A 15407-nucleotide genomic window follows, 5' to 3' on the forward strand; every position below is an offset into this window, starting at 1 on the left:
ATGAAAGAATTCATTCCAGCACTTTTCAAAATCGCGAAAATTTCCGCCAAAAATGCAAAGGGGTTAGCCTTGCTTTTTTTCATTTTTGGAGCCGAAAATTCATGGTCTCAGATTCGACTTGAATGACCGTTACACGCATTGGACCCACAGGAACGCAAAAATAGCACAAAAAAGAGCGTAGGGTCAGCAGCAGGGGAACTACTAACGGATTCTTCTATTTTTTGTCCGCTACTCTTGGTGCGTTCCTCGCAGTGTATTGGAACTGTGTCGAATCGACTCCTCATAGTAAACTACGTCGATGTACCGTATAAAGAGATTGATTTCAGCATTGTCCAAAATTCAAAAACAACGGATAGAAAAAAACTGACGAGGTCTACCTTTCTATTTTTCGAGCGGATAATTTCTCGTCATAGAATCAATTCGAACGACCCTTTTCCAATCTTATTGCAACTCTAGTATTACAAAAAGGTATTTCGAGCCCCGCGGGACCAATACCTGAGAAGATACGAAAAAATGACTGATAAATTCCAGTAGATGTTATTCAATTTATTCAATATTACATATAATAGTAATACAACATTACACATCTTGAATCCTGCAGAGGTGCATTGTAGCTTTTAGCATTGTAGGTACTCAGACTGGAACCCAAACTGCGCTTACAAACAACATTAAGAACCATTTTATACAACATTGTTCATATTCTGCTCAATGCAATACATATCGCAGTATCTATTCTATATAGAAATAACATACTAATTATATCAATGAAAATATTATTATAGTAATTATTGGTATAAAATCATTAGTGTAATGTACTAGTATAACATAATAGATTCATAGTATTTGGAAACTTGGTAAAGTAGTATACACTGACACCTGAACACTTGTACTGCATTGAATAAACTGGAACTGGAACTTTGTCCCTACGAGTTTGTGATTTTTCTTATCCACCTCGTTAAAAATCCAGTGCAAATTTGATGTTTTTCAGCCGTAAGTTTTGATTCGTTGCAAAATTATGTTGATACTGGGTGTGAATAAATCGATATCAGCATATCCCAAAATCGTTTTGCAGGACTCTTTTTAAATCAGATAATTCTAACCCTGAAAAATACCGAAAAGACATTTAATAAAGCGTATATAGGACCAACAGCAGAGGAATTACCAACAAAATCTTATGTTTTCGGCTGTACTTTTGATACTTCGCTCGCAGTGTATTCCACAAAACTTTTCTATAAGCTCTATGAGTAGCTGTTAGAGATATAAGAAAAAAAATCTAATTCATTCTCATTATTATAGCATCGTCATACATGTAATGCAGTGAAATGAATAAAGTGTTAATATCTTTTTTATTTTTGTTTATTGTTCAGAAGAAAGGCCCTGGACACACCGCAATGTTTTCAATGTAGACCATGCGGTAATAAACGTATGAAAAGGCATGATAATTATGCACGAGTGCACGATTCTGGAATAATGAGAATAAATTGGATTATTTGCTCACCTCAAAAAACTGTGTACTGTTAGATGAAATATAATTACAATTGCCATTAAGTATTATAAAAATGTTTTACTCACCGTGCACAAATCCTCGTCCTCCTCGTCCACCTTGTTCTCCTCGTCTTCCTCGTTCACCTCCGACCACCTCCGACCACCGCCAACCACCGCCAACCATCTCCAACAACTTTCATACTATGTATGATGTATGATGTTTGACATATGATGTATGATGATATGATATGATGTATAATGATTTTAGTTTTTACATTTCAGACAAGAAATACGCACTTTATCTTTCCTGCCAATTCCAGACTCAAGTGGTTAGGCCCTTTGATGGTCAGCCGTTGACTAAAGATGTATTCTCCAGTTAACGGGTCAGCTAATAACGCTGTCGTTCTGCGACAGTTGGGTGATAAAAATTTTTGCTCGTACCATTCGAATGTTTGTTAGAATACACTCGAAGTTTTAAGGAGCTTCGTTATTTCTCTCACTATCAAAAAAAAAAAAAATCGCCTACAATCACCTTTCATTGACCCTTGCCCGACTAAATGGACTCCCAGGAACTCAGAAAACCCACGAAAAAGAGCGTGGGACCTACAGCTCAGAAAATACGAAGAAATTGGTTGATTTACAACAGTACACAATTTATTATCCATACAATCGTCAGAGAGCAAAAATAATATACAGCTCCATGTACATATACAAAATCTATTGAAATAGAATACAGAATTCATACAATGTGCTTTGTAACAATTAAAGGCCTAACAGATAAAAATCATTCCACCTCAATAGAGTAGATCCATGTTGTGTTCATCATTCGTGTATATACAACAATATGTTTAAATTATATCAAAGCTGTGAAATTATTGGACAGATGCCTTGATTCTGTAGTGAATTCGTTTCGACTTTGTTTGCATACATGTGAATTTCTGATTGAACTACATCATTCCGAAGCTCAAACTTTTTCGCAAGAATATCATTACTTGAGTGTCAACGATTTCTTGTGAAAACCGAGGCTTACCACTGTAAGAAATGAAGCCCAACTTCCGAAAGAATCGCAATTAGTATCACATTTCGGCACGATGTCGAAAACATAAGCATCTATATATACTATGTATTATCTAAAAGCTGTCTCGCAGAAAAATGTATGGACACCTGATTTCATCAGTAGTAATAACTTATTGAAATTGTATTGATCTTTCAACGATTGCGGCGAATAAAAATGGGAGTTTGCCGATGGAATATATAGTACCGTTTCAAATCGTACAGTCAACAGACACCAGTGAAACGCAAATGAAAATAGCGACGACTACGTAAAGAATTTCCATAACGACATGTCTTATGGCAAGTCCGTGAGCTTGGCTCTATTTTATAGCCTTGAAAATTTCACCGCCACAATAATATAGCAAATTATATCACCCGACTGAATACCAGGGAAAAAATGGTTGATGGTCCCGTAAAAAGCGAATGATATCTATTCCTCTATTTCAGTTGTATCTTCTAGTTTCAGTGAATCTTAAATCAAATTTCGAGACATGCATTCAAGGTTCAACCTCGTATTTCGACCAGCTACGTGATTCTTGACATGGGTACTATTTTTTTCGTATCAGACAACAAAAAAGAAAAAAAGTAGCCATACGATTGGAACCCTAGGGACGAAGGATGAATAAACATTAATATTTAATTGGTGCAGTTCGTTCTGGAACGGGTATTGATCAGTTCAATTTACCCCTAGTCTTTTTTTTTTTATTATCAACGGGTATCAAAAACCGATTTCATATAATCCGCCATTATACATACAAACACTAAACTAATTTTACTAGTAAAAACAGGTTCGAAAATTAGAAAATCTACTCCATTTGTGTATATTTCTTCTTTTATCTTTTAGCCTGGGTTATCAACTATTCAATTTTTCACGTATTAAGGCGTTTTCGATGTCTATATAAGGTTTCAATTTTCTCCCTTATCGATCTTCTAATCTTGCTTTGAAACAACTGGATTTCAAGAGCACACTACACGTGCGCAAAACGTATACCTGCCTGAATGACGGATTAGTTTCTACAAATACTTATAAAAGATGGAAGATTAGAAAAAGACCATCATGTGACCTGTGATGCGTTTCCATTCACCCGCAGGTGAATAACTGATAACAAAATTCCTGTAAAAACGTTACAGATCACCGAGGTATTTCCCAAGTAGCTGACTGATCGAGCGCTACAAAATTCATCAAACATAACGCACGTATAAAAAAATAAAAGAAGAAAAAAACATTGCATAGGAGGTATATTAAAAAATGTATACACACGTATATTGTCAGTTTATCAAATGGTAATAAAGGTTGTGATATCTACATATATGCATTCTTTTAAACACACTTGATGCTGTGAAGCTTGCGTGCGTTTATAGGTATGCGTGTTTGTGTATATAATATTTACATATAAATATATAATTCCGAAATTAAATAATTTCGCAAACGCATGTAGGTACAATATACATAAATGTAATTAGTAAGGAGAGCGCGTATTCCTATATCCTAGTGTCACTATTTTGGCCATTCAAAGCCATACTTACAGCCTGTACAACGATGTACAGGGATATATTCACTGTGGGTAATGTATTTTGTAACTATTTTAGTTAATTAATTAATTCATTTATTGATATTATCATTATCATTATTGCAATTAAATCATAACTAATATCATCGTTATGTACCTAATGTCTACCTACCTATACATTTGTTCAAATAAATAAACAGCTATCACATTTATATACACGCTTCGTTTCGACCGTTTCATGCTTACGTGAACAGCTTTAGCTGTGTTCACCTCTCATTAATACCTTTTTAATTAACAATTAAACAGAAATATATCATCTCGGAGGACTGGGTCCGTTACAGATATGAATGAGCGAGCAAACGACCGAACTTTTTTACTATTTCGTTACTCTCTGTCCTTTGTTTTATCCTTCCTTCACAGTACACTCTCCATGTTCTAAACCATCATCGAGTGAATGAAGCAATCTTACACGATTAAAAATACAACTTTAAACATCCCATCATTCAACTTGCATCTCAAAGCCTGTTCAGGGCTTCGATGTTTACGTTAATAAAGGTTTTAAGGCGCTTTTTGGGGTTACGAGAAAAACGAAAAAAAAAAAAAAAAAACAAGCAACAATCACGTATATACAGTATGTATATATCAACGTATTCTTGACACAGTATTTTAAATGATCATTCTAAATCTCTTTCTACCTCTCTCCTTGTCTCATTTGATTCATTTGTTTTTGGCTGTAAATCCAAAGTTGTGGATAGAAAATCAAAATAAAAAAAAAAAACGCAATAAGCCTATTACTTTACTCTTTTTCTTCCGACAATTTATTCTTACAGCACATGTTCAGTGATCTATTTACTCGTGACTGAATGAATACACGAATCTATATATTTATTTCTTTTCACGAGAAACAAAAATTCGTCTTCAGTGTGAGTTAAATACCGGGGCAAATCTGCACTCACATGTCAGAGAACAAGAATTTCATCACTTAATTTCGTTGGCCAACTCTGTAATTAGGAAAAATTAAAAAACAAACAAAAACATACTACACATGAGAATTACGATCACCGGCATGTACCAACCGAAAAATATTTTCATTTTTATCCTTCTTCTGGCGTTTTAAAATCATTTTTCACCCCTCGCCCAACTCGCTCCATTCTAATTCTTCAACGTATGTACGATCAACAATTTACCGGTTTACGGGGTTGAAAATGATTTCAGACACGTGAGAATACGATTTGATAACGAAAATTCACTTGAATTAGCTTTGGTGAATTTCACATCTACGAAAAGTGTACGTAACAATTATAAGTTAGATAAATAATAAACGAACGATTAAATAAATAAAAATAGCTTTCAGTACACGATGCCCTTTTCTTCGAATGAAGAAAAATAAAATTCGTGAAAACTCGATTTCATACATGTAAGTAAATAAATAAATAAATGAATGAATGAATAAATGAATGAATGAATGAATGAATGTACGAATGGGGTGAGGAAAAAATTCGAATTATAGCTTATAGAGTTGGCCACGCGCAACAAACATCGCTGGGTTAACGTTAAAACGTTCGTTCCGTCCCTCTTTGTAACACCGAGAACCTGCAGTATGCCCTGACATCGTAACTGTCCCTATCTCCACGTGCAATAATGAAGAAAAAAAAAGATGTAAAAGACTGTGCAAATGAAGAAAGAGCAGCTGCACTTCTCTCCCTCCGTGGAGTATCTGGTTCTTCGTGACGATGCGCGACGTCACAATTCGGAATTATCTGCATTCGGTGATAATACGCTATTCGCAATGAGATCCCGAAAGCAGCGGTCAGTTCAGCACGCCAATCCTGGTAGCGTACCGAACATTTTACAGTCTTGTACAAACACCGAGCTGAAGGTGATTCAACTCGGCTTCTCCTTATCCGAGAGTTCGCTTAGCTCTTCGAATGGACGTTCGTCTTTTGGGCTTTCTTTTTGCGTGCCGCCAGCATATCGTAAAAAGGATTATGCGATATGCTTTGCCTGGAAAAAATATACACGATTCTGATTAGTACAAGTATAAAAGTTCTGGATTTTTTCTCAATACCTTATCGCTCGTGTGGCCTGTATTTGTATAATTGCGTTTGACAAACTTCAGAACGTTACAAAGTCAAGTTCAAATGACGTTTTTTCTAACCACATTTGCAAAGAAAATCTGGTTTTTTCACGGTAATGGAATTATTTTTAAAACCATGTTGTGGATAACAATTACTCAACGTGAAACAACCGATCACACAATGATTGCACAAGCATGCGTGGATAAGAAGCAAAATTTATTTACTCACCGAACACACTTTATCCACTCATCCTTTTCCTCGTCCGTGGCCGCAGACATCCTATATACCGTGTGTTTTCCTGTAGAAATAAGACAATCGTTAGTTATCGGCAAGCAGAGAACAAAGGAAAGTATGAAATGTTTTTTTTTATTTTTATGCTAATTCGCAGTTAGTCACGTAAAACGATAAACTCCGTTCTTTTTTCCTCACCCTCAACGACTTTCCCTTCGCTGTCGGTTTTGCAAGCTTTAATAAACTCCGAGCCGGCAGCGTAAAGCTCGAAACAGTGCGGTTTGTGACGATCCTGAATTTCTCGAACCTGAATATTTTCAAGCGGAATAATCCCTCGTGGTTCTTTGTCGGTCGTGTACTCAAAGTAGTACAGACAATTGTCGTTCAGTATGAACCAACGCCTTTTCCAACTTTTGTATCTTCCGCCTGTAACAATATCACAATTCATAGATTTAAGAATAAACGTTTCATCAGACGTGATTATTTACCTGCTGGCTCCGTCAGGGCAGCAGAGAAGGGACAAACCATTTTCATCAGTATAATAATCTTTATGTATACAATTATAACACGAAACAGGCAATGCGTTACACAGACAAAGAAAAAAAAAAAAGGAGAAAAGTTCACGAACAAACAGAATGCCGTGATTAAATTTGTGATACTTTAAATATCCAGATGAAATGCAATTACACAGCATCGTAATCTTTGCATGCAGTGAAATACGCTCAAATTAACAACATTAACGTTTCGCTGCGGTATAATAAAAACGGTATCAGAAATGAACCGAGACAATTATTGACTGATGATAATATCCGATTAGCAAATAATAATCTTGCAGCAAACTTATTTATGCACACTGCGATTGTTGATTAAACACTAAAACGATCGGGAATCGTTAAAATTACCTTGCTTCCACAGCCATCCCTCCTTGTCAGGATTGAAGAAGGTGTGCATCAAATCGTTTCCGTCGTCCTCGGGAATTTTGAAGGGCTCCGTTTTTATGCTCTCGTATAAACTCTGCAATGATTGTTGAAAATAAAGTTTAGTCGTCTTTACCCATACTATATATATATACATATATATTCAAGGAAATAATATTGCCCTGACGTGTCATTTGTCGACGAATATTATGCAATATTAATCTTGCAGACACCGTTATCTATACGCTAAAAGATATAACCTGAAGTCTCGCATCGTAGATTAGAGATTGATCAATGAAAGAAGGCTATGTAATTTTTTTTTTTCTAACCAAGAATCAATAATCCAACGATTATCTCCGAATGTCGAGTTCCCTAATCGCGAAGTCAGTCATGGGTATAACCAACATCACCGTCTGCAGATACAAGAAAAATATACGTGAAAATTGCGCAAAAAGCACACTTTCATCATGAGGGCGTCGTAAAATCCTGAATTTAAAACATTTATGAATACATGTATATACGTATAGACGAGATAGGTTGAAAACCGTCAATTATTTTCAATTCGAAAAGAGAATCAAACAAATGTGGTAAATCTGTTTAACCAGATGCCGGCTTTCGAAATTGGGTGGAAAAAAAAAACTGCGTCGTAGAAGTTATAAATGATGGAAAGAATCCAAATCACTTAGACTTTGCTAAATTTGAGATACCGTCTAATTTCGCTTTGAAAAAGAAAACAAAAAAATAATCTAAATTTAGATTTTTCACCAGCTATCCAAACGACGACGAAGACGTTCAAGACGCTCGTGACTCTGTAATCAGCGAAGCACTCAATACCAATTGGATCTTTCCGCTCTTCCTTTTCAAACTATAAATATATATATATATACATATCTATATTCACCTAATTGCATATCCTGAAGCAACGCAAGTGATACCACTTAAACTTTGGCTCTGTAGGTATATAGGTAGCTGAGTCACAAAAATTGCTCAATCGTTTCTTAGAGAAACGATGATAGTATTATGTATTTCGAATATGAGTAAGTAAACTGACACATGAATTGTTGAAACTTTGCAATACGGCAACTTGTTTTTCTCATTTCGGTACGATTTGGCGACGACGATTCATCTCTGCGCGCGTAGAACAAATGCAATCTACAAAACAACTGTCTATAAACCAAACGGTACGCGAAAGAAAAACTTACCACCAAAAGTTCCCTGGGTAAATCGCCGCCGTTGTTGATCCCCCGATTCATGGATATGAATTGTTCAACGCTTGGCTTATCCTTGACGCTTGGATTGTGCAGCGACGTATTGAGCATGATTATGGCAAAGCTGAGAACGTAGCAGGTGTCGGTGTTCGTGAATATGTTTGGATTGAGCTGGCAGTACCGCTGAGCGAAGCATTCCATCATCCGGTCGATCTTCTGCGCTTCGCCCGGGAGTCTGAACGACCATAGAAACTGTCTTAGAGCTTGTACGAGTATGAGATCCGTGAAGTCGTGGAGCTCGACGAAGGCTCTGAGCACCCTCTCGTTGAAGTCGTGACGTTCACCGAGGTAGTCGCCGATCGCGGTTTTGTTCAGTCCCTCGCCCTTGTAGAGAAACTGAGCAACGTCCTCCGGCGTTGAAACAAGGAGGTTGTGCTCTATCAGGTACTCTATTCCCTTCTTCGGATCCATGTTGAACTTCTTGCGACCGATGGATGTCTGCTTCGTCTTGTTCGAAGGCTTCGTCTCGTCCGAAGCCAATCCTCCGCCCTCCATCGCCTCCATTTCAGCGACAACTTCTCCCAGCTCATCTTTGAGTTGCTGAAACGATAAAATTGCGTCCACGGTTAAGGTACTTCCTGTTTTCATCATCATCGCGATCCGTAACATATTGTTAAACAAGAACGACATAGGCAACGAGAAGGAGTGGAGTGCGGTTCTCCGATGGAAGGACGCTAAACCGCAAAACTGGTAGTCCGGAACACGTCGGACAAACTTGACCTCGTTTAATTTATACTCGACCTAATGAATAGCGGAGCGATAATCGAGGTTGGATATCGAAAAGCTAATTTCGGACATTGTTCAAAGGACAAAGGCATCGTTATTCAAGATAGATGCTCAAGTGTCGTGTGAAATTCGATATCACGCAATAGCAACGTATATGCAGCTTTTAAATGAGAAATCGCACAATTATTCAACCAAATAATCGTAGTCGACTCCTTGCTCTTTATCTCTGACGATCGTCGTGAGCAATGCTGGCGCCAGGATGATGGCATTTCTCACCGGTTAAATCCAAGAAATAAATTACGTCATTTACAACGTCTGACCCGCAGCAGCGTGAATCAAAACTTCCCGCGGTATGTAAACCCAACCATATTGCCCGAACCGTCACCTCTTCCTCCGCATTCCTTAAGAGAATTTCAAATTACCTATCGAATAAAAGCAAATCGTATCAAACTTTGAAGAATAACGTACATGTGCAAATTGCACGTTAGGAATTGTTGACCGTATTTTGTGCAACGGCATTACGTATCAGCATGCACTTAATATGCGTTCACTTTCACCTGTGGGACACTTAAAGAGCGCGTGAAAAGGGAATAAAAATATCAAGCCGATACCTGAACATTTTAAACCGTATTAAAAACAACAACCGAATGTTTTCACAAACCGGCAACTGTCTGATGTCACGTAATGGTTGTGTGCATCAGGTTTTAAGAGTTGGACGTCGTGCCTGAAAACGAGAATTAATCCGCAGATCGAGTATTGTTACAATCTAGATCATGGATGATAGAGTTAAGAAGAAGTATCTGAAATGGATTTTTCAACTGAAAAAGTGTCCACCAAAAAACGACAAATAGTAGGTTCAACGAGTCACCAGAAAGCAATCAAGATTCAATCTGATTGATGCTTTCTTTAAACGTGAAAACAGGATTGAATCTGATTGGCATTTTCTGGAACTTTTACCACAGCAACGCCATCTTAATTGTACTCTACTTCATGGATACTTTCTATAAACGGAAATCGTCCTCCTTACCTCTACCCTCCATAGTTTAGACGAAGACAGTGTAGGTGACGAATGGTTTATGATGTAGAGGAATATTATAACCATGGAGCGAGTGTTCGGACGGTGTATAAACTAACTAACAATGTACTATAGACGCCGACTCATCTGCAACCTGTAGCGGACCTGGTGCCATATGATACAGCGTACTTGCGGTAGCCAATTGTCTCCGTGTCAAATAATACGTGACACAAGTCTGGAATTTAAATAACCGAGAAACAACGTACATTATATTCCAAGCATGATATGGGACTCGAAGCATCGAGGCGCCGTCGCCTCGTCAACTTTCATGAATCACGCGCAAAGTGTTAATGAAATGTCGGTTTAGTTGTTTTCATGCGCACACGGTTTCACGAAGAATCGCAATAATTCATTGCGCGAAACGATACTTCGTTTCCGGTATTTTTACACCACTGAGAAATAACGAAACTAGATCGTTCCTTTTATTTCTAATTGTTTACATTGCATATTACGCTCCTCTTCTCTTGCATTTGCAAAGCGTTTTTTTGTAATCGAACCTTGGAACACACGTCATCAATCTCGGTTTCACTTCTGTATTCTAGAAACAGCAGTGGATAAGTGAGTACAGTTCCAATCAGACATTTGGCAAACTTCAATGGTGTAGCTGATATTGATCGTTCGATACGAGGAGAGTTAAAATTCTGCAGATTGTGCATTACTGAAAACGTGCTTTCGAGCTTGACTACCTGACTACTAGTTACACAAGAACATAACGATTAATCAAACTCTCCTTAATTTTCCATCATTCAGATTGTCTCATCAAGCTGTCCCATTACCAGAAAGATACTGTATACATCAAACTTATGGATAGTTGAGTCAATTTTAATTCCCATCAGGCGGGCCAATCTACGAAAAATGTGTACGTTTGAATTTTCAAACAGCATAAGTATTAAGTTCCGACCGTTCTTTGAAGAATCAACTTTCCGACCCAATAACAAATGCTTCCCAAACCTTTCCGAGTCGCTACCTCAATTATTTGAGATTCTAACCTCGAAAATTCGTATCAACTACATCGCCGCAAGAAACAGTTTGACAGCTGAAAACTCGGGATGGCCAGCCTGTACGAACTGACGATAAAACTCGCGCATGCGCGGTTGATTTTCAAGCTTCAAAAGATTGCCCTGGTATAATATAAAGCATAGAAAAGTCAGAGGTCTAGTATTTGCATGAATAATGTAATATACCAGGAAGCCGATTAACAACCCACGATTTATCATCAGGCAAATGGTACAAAGTCTGAACGTTCATTCAGGCTAGGAATTATATGTATAATATTCTATTAACTACCGATAGATTATACGAACGTTGAAAATATGAAATCGTTTTTCAAACGATATCTACCAAGAAAATCGCTGAATCAAAGTTCAGGCACGTGTTTTTCACATCAGCAGGTTTCTCATTTAAATTCATTAAGAATTGTGGCAATAATGTTTGTCCAAATATAGACTTTACAGTGTTCAAGCCAGCTAAGTTTTTTTTTTGTTCCTGTGTCAAGTTTGACGTATAAACATTCTTCTCAAACAAAAAATTAATTTTTCCAATCCATTTTAGTTTATATTAAAAAAAAAAAAAAAGTAACCGATTGACAAAAATAAAGGAGTTTTATGGGGAAATTGACTCCTTTAGGGTACATTTAGGGGTAACCTTCAGTTTTAAAATGCTTACGGGGGAAACAACATAGTACTTTTATGAAAATATGAGAACGACTATGTAGCCTGCAAATACTGTGAAACCCAATCAATCAATTTCAAACTAAATTTGAGCTTTTATATAAAAACCCACATACATACATACATACATATATGCTTATATATTATACATAGATTCCGAGAGTGCATAATATGAAGAACTTGGATGACAAGACGTACACAGTGAGAATTCCTGCAGCGGTTTGAAGTTATAAAAAAGGGCTGGCTAACATGCTTGTAATCAGCGGCGCGTCGCAACGGCGCATCCTTTGGTTTGGTTATTCGTTTGTGTGGAAAAGGATATCCGGTCGAATTAAAGGGAGCCCTGACCTCTCACTCCTCGTTCTCTAAACTCCTTCTTTCGACCCCATCGTGCATCGCCGTTGCTGCCATGCCGGTAACCAAACCAACAAGCAAAACGCGTCGCACGACGTTATCACGATGCCGGTGGTAGCAATTAAAAAACGAACGAACGGACGGATTGTATATCATTTGAAAAGAAGAAAGTAAGGCAGGACTCAAAATTGAAGGTTTCTCAGGGTCTTCCTTGTGCTTATCTCCTCCCTCCTCCCACTTCGCGTCCCACCCTGATGTGACGATAATAATAATAATAATAATGATTCATGGTGGTGGAAATTGGAAGACTGAAAATTTCTTCATACACGTTACAGGGTGTTTATTTTATCCAACCAACCACACGCTAGCACGCAACGGACGTATGGGGGAAGTTTTTGTATCCAGAGTTTATTATCTTTGATGACCGGATGTGCGTCGCAGACAACATATTTCCTCTATATCTTTTCCATCGCCCTGCGCAGCAAAGGGTTGACATTCTTCTGTACAAGATATGAGAAAGAAAATTCATTCTTCTGTCACACTGGGCGTAAAGTCTATGCCAGGAATCATTACATCGTCAGTGAAATTCACTAAACTTGTCAGAAATAGAATAATTTCGTAACCACGTTCGACGCCTCATTATTCACTTAGATTATTGCACATAAATTCCACGACATTTCCAGGTTTTCCAGAACCTAAAACATAGTTTTCTCAGACATTTTCCCAGTTTTCTGGTAATTTAATAAAGCCTGAATCGTTCAGCTTATGAACTCTATGTAAGGTTGAAATTCAATTCGAATTGAAGAAAAATATAATGCATGTACAAAAAGTGTCAGTTTAAGCCTGTTACCTCAAAAAATTATTTCTAATTCCCATGATAGAAAACTGATACTTCCACTTTTTTCCATTAACAATTTAAAAAACACCCTGACAATTCTAGGTTTTCCAAATGTGTTTACCTTGTTTCGTCGAAAACGGCAAGTTTGGCTGCTATAGCATCACATTCGTAGATTGAAATACGACTTTATTTCCCCCATAGAGGGAAGGAAAAACGTGTCAGACCTTTTAAACCACGGCATACCTCGAAGGTTGAGGAAGCATGTAATGCCGGACACATTGCATGACAATTTTAGCCCATGTATGTGTGTAGCTACGTGAATCATGGCACAGCAACGCGTCTCCAGTTGCGAAACACTGTACACGAATGACAAGGATTACTGTCGCATCAGTTGCATTATTGTACTTGATACTTGTATGTATGTATGAATGAATGAATGAACGAACGAATGAACGAATGAACGAATGAACGTATGTATGTACATTACACAGACGTGGGTTAGAAACGAAGGCGCGTCGAACGCGACCAGAATTTCTACGTATGAGAAAACGTACCGCGTGAAAAAACGTCAACGACGATGAGTCGAAGAGGTGGAACACATAATATATACGGGGAATAAAATATCGGTTTTCCCGCTTGCATTTCTCTGCCACTGTCATCGCTTCATTACTACAACATGCAAGTGCATCGTTAATTGTTCCGAGTAAGTTATTTCAGCTTGCGTAGACAGTGCAGGCTACAATATTTGCCGATCGTTGTTGGAGAAGCGGGAAATTGAATTACCGGCAGCCAACGAAGTTACAAATTCGCGAATTGATTCCCCCGCCGTATAATGTATGTGTATTTAATAATGGAATGTGACAGGAGTTAAATGGGATAATATTTTCTGGAGGTTAAATTCTTCCAATTTCAATTGACGGAGATAACAATTTATGAAAAAAGCCGAAAAGTAAATTGAAGAGAAAAGAAATTTCTCAAATAATAAATAAAATCGTTCCTACTTTTTATTCGTTTTATTACATTAGATGTATGTAATCCATGGAAATTTTCTTCATGTTAATATTCTAATGTTCTTCACCGAGATTTATATTTTTTGGATCGTGTATTTGATTTTACTGCTCCCAAAACACAATAATCCAATTATCGAATCGACAGCTCCGATCGTTTGGCTTCAAATTTTTGTCATAAATTCTTTGTTAAGAAACGAAAATTTTGAGACCAAGTTGGAAGTTGGCAAGAACAAGTAATCGAAAAGTAAGAAGAGACGAATAAAATATTATAAATTAATAAAAACGAGTTTTGTAATATAATTACAATATTTCATGTATTTATAGAGAGAGCGAGAAAAAAAAATATTATAGAGAAATGAGAAACGGTGTAAAAAATACTTAAAAAATAATCACATGAATTAACGTTTAAATACCGTTGCAATTACTATTACTACTATATAATAACTTACTTTGTAGAAAATATTCTTCCAAATATCAAGAGAAAAAAGTCATTATTGTGTAATTTTAGAACGACTTTCAAAAAGTAGGCTTTTCGAAATATGATTAAGTTTTGTTCGTCATTTTTTTTTTTAAACAATTTTTCCTTTTCCTAAACACGCCTCATTTACAAAACAGCAATAGCAATAATAAAATGATATTTTAAAAAATGTATCGACTTCAGTTCAACCGACAATCTTCTCGAATAAAATCCCTGAAATTTTGCAACCGCATTGTCATTCTCTTCAACCTTCATTATTTTACAATTTCTCCTCGCTCTTTTTCACAACTCCTCGGGGACCTCGCCCGTCTACGGGGATAATTAAAAGGCAGGTTAAACGCGACGTAGAAGGTTGTTCCTGAGGGCGCGGCCGGCGCCCGTATATGTAATTCCCAGTCCTCTCCACCACGACGTTTCTCTGCGCACGAATAATGGTCGGCTCTATTGCCTTGTAAAAGGGTGCAGGCATTTACAAAGTCAGGCTTATCCATTCATTCCTCTATCCATCAACGCCAATTTCAACAAGGACCAACGTAATGCGGTGCTTTTATTTAATTTCTTTTTTTCTTCTCTTTTTTTTTTAGTATCTACATGTAGAGCATAAAACACTTCACGTTCTTGTACGCACGTGTGTTATTTTCGAGTGTATCACATGCGTAAAACCTACGAGTCTATACTTATACGTCTCGGTTTCATTATTTTATTATATCTAT

The 15407-nt window shown here is 37.2% G+C and overlaps 1 protein-coding gene and 1 long non-coding RNA gene across 4 annotated transcripts in view; both read right to left on the minus strand.

Moving 5' to 3' along the window:
- Positions 1-525: 525 nt before the first annotated feature.
- Positions 526-1621, minus strand: LOC124292777. The gene is made up of 2 exons (XR_006902690.1): positions 1573-1621; positions 526-1101 (listed from the first exon to the last, which is right to left on the minus strand). It is a non-coding gene; the product is annotated as an uncharacterized LOC124292777 (long non-coding RNA).
- Positions 1622-3776: 2155 nt separating this feature from the next.
- LOC107218422 (cytohesin-1) overlaps positions 3777-15407 on the minus strand; it is a 41219-nt gene continuing 29588 nt past the window's right edge. For 2 of the 3 annotated variants that reach the window (XM_046730711.1, XM_046730710.1), the window contains 5 exons: positions 8478-9083; positions 7261-7372; positions 6557-6787; positions 6356-6425; positions 3777-6053 (listed from right to left, as the gene is read on the minus strand). In XM_046730711.1, the coding sequence (XP_046586667.1) occupies positions 5966-6053; positions 6356-6425; positions 6557-6787; positions 7261-7372; positions 8478-9083 (1107 nt within the window). In that variant the 3' untranslated portion in view covers positions 3777-5965. The remainder of the gene's footprint in view (positions 6054-6355; positions 6426-6556; positions 6788-7260; positions 7373-8477; positions 9084-15407) is intronic. The other variant, XM_015656291.2, reaches the window with a different exon arrangement.

Source organism: Neodiprion lecontei, chromosome 2, assembly GCF_021901455.1.
Source record: "Neodiprion lecontei isolate iyNeoLeco1 chromosome 2, iyNeoLeco1.1, whole genome shotgun sequence".
Classification (NCBI taxonomy): Eukaryota; Metazoa; Arthropoda; class Insecta; order Hymenoptera; family Diprionidae; genus Neodiprion; species Neodiprion lecontei.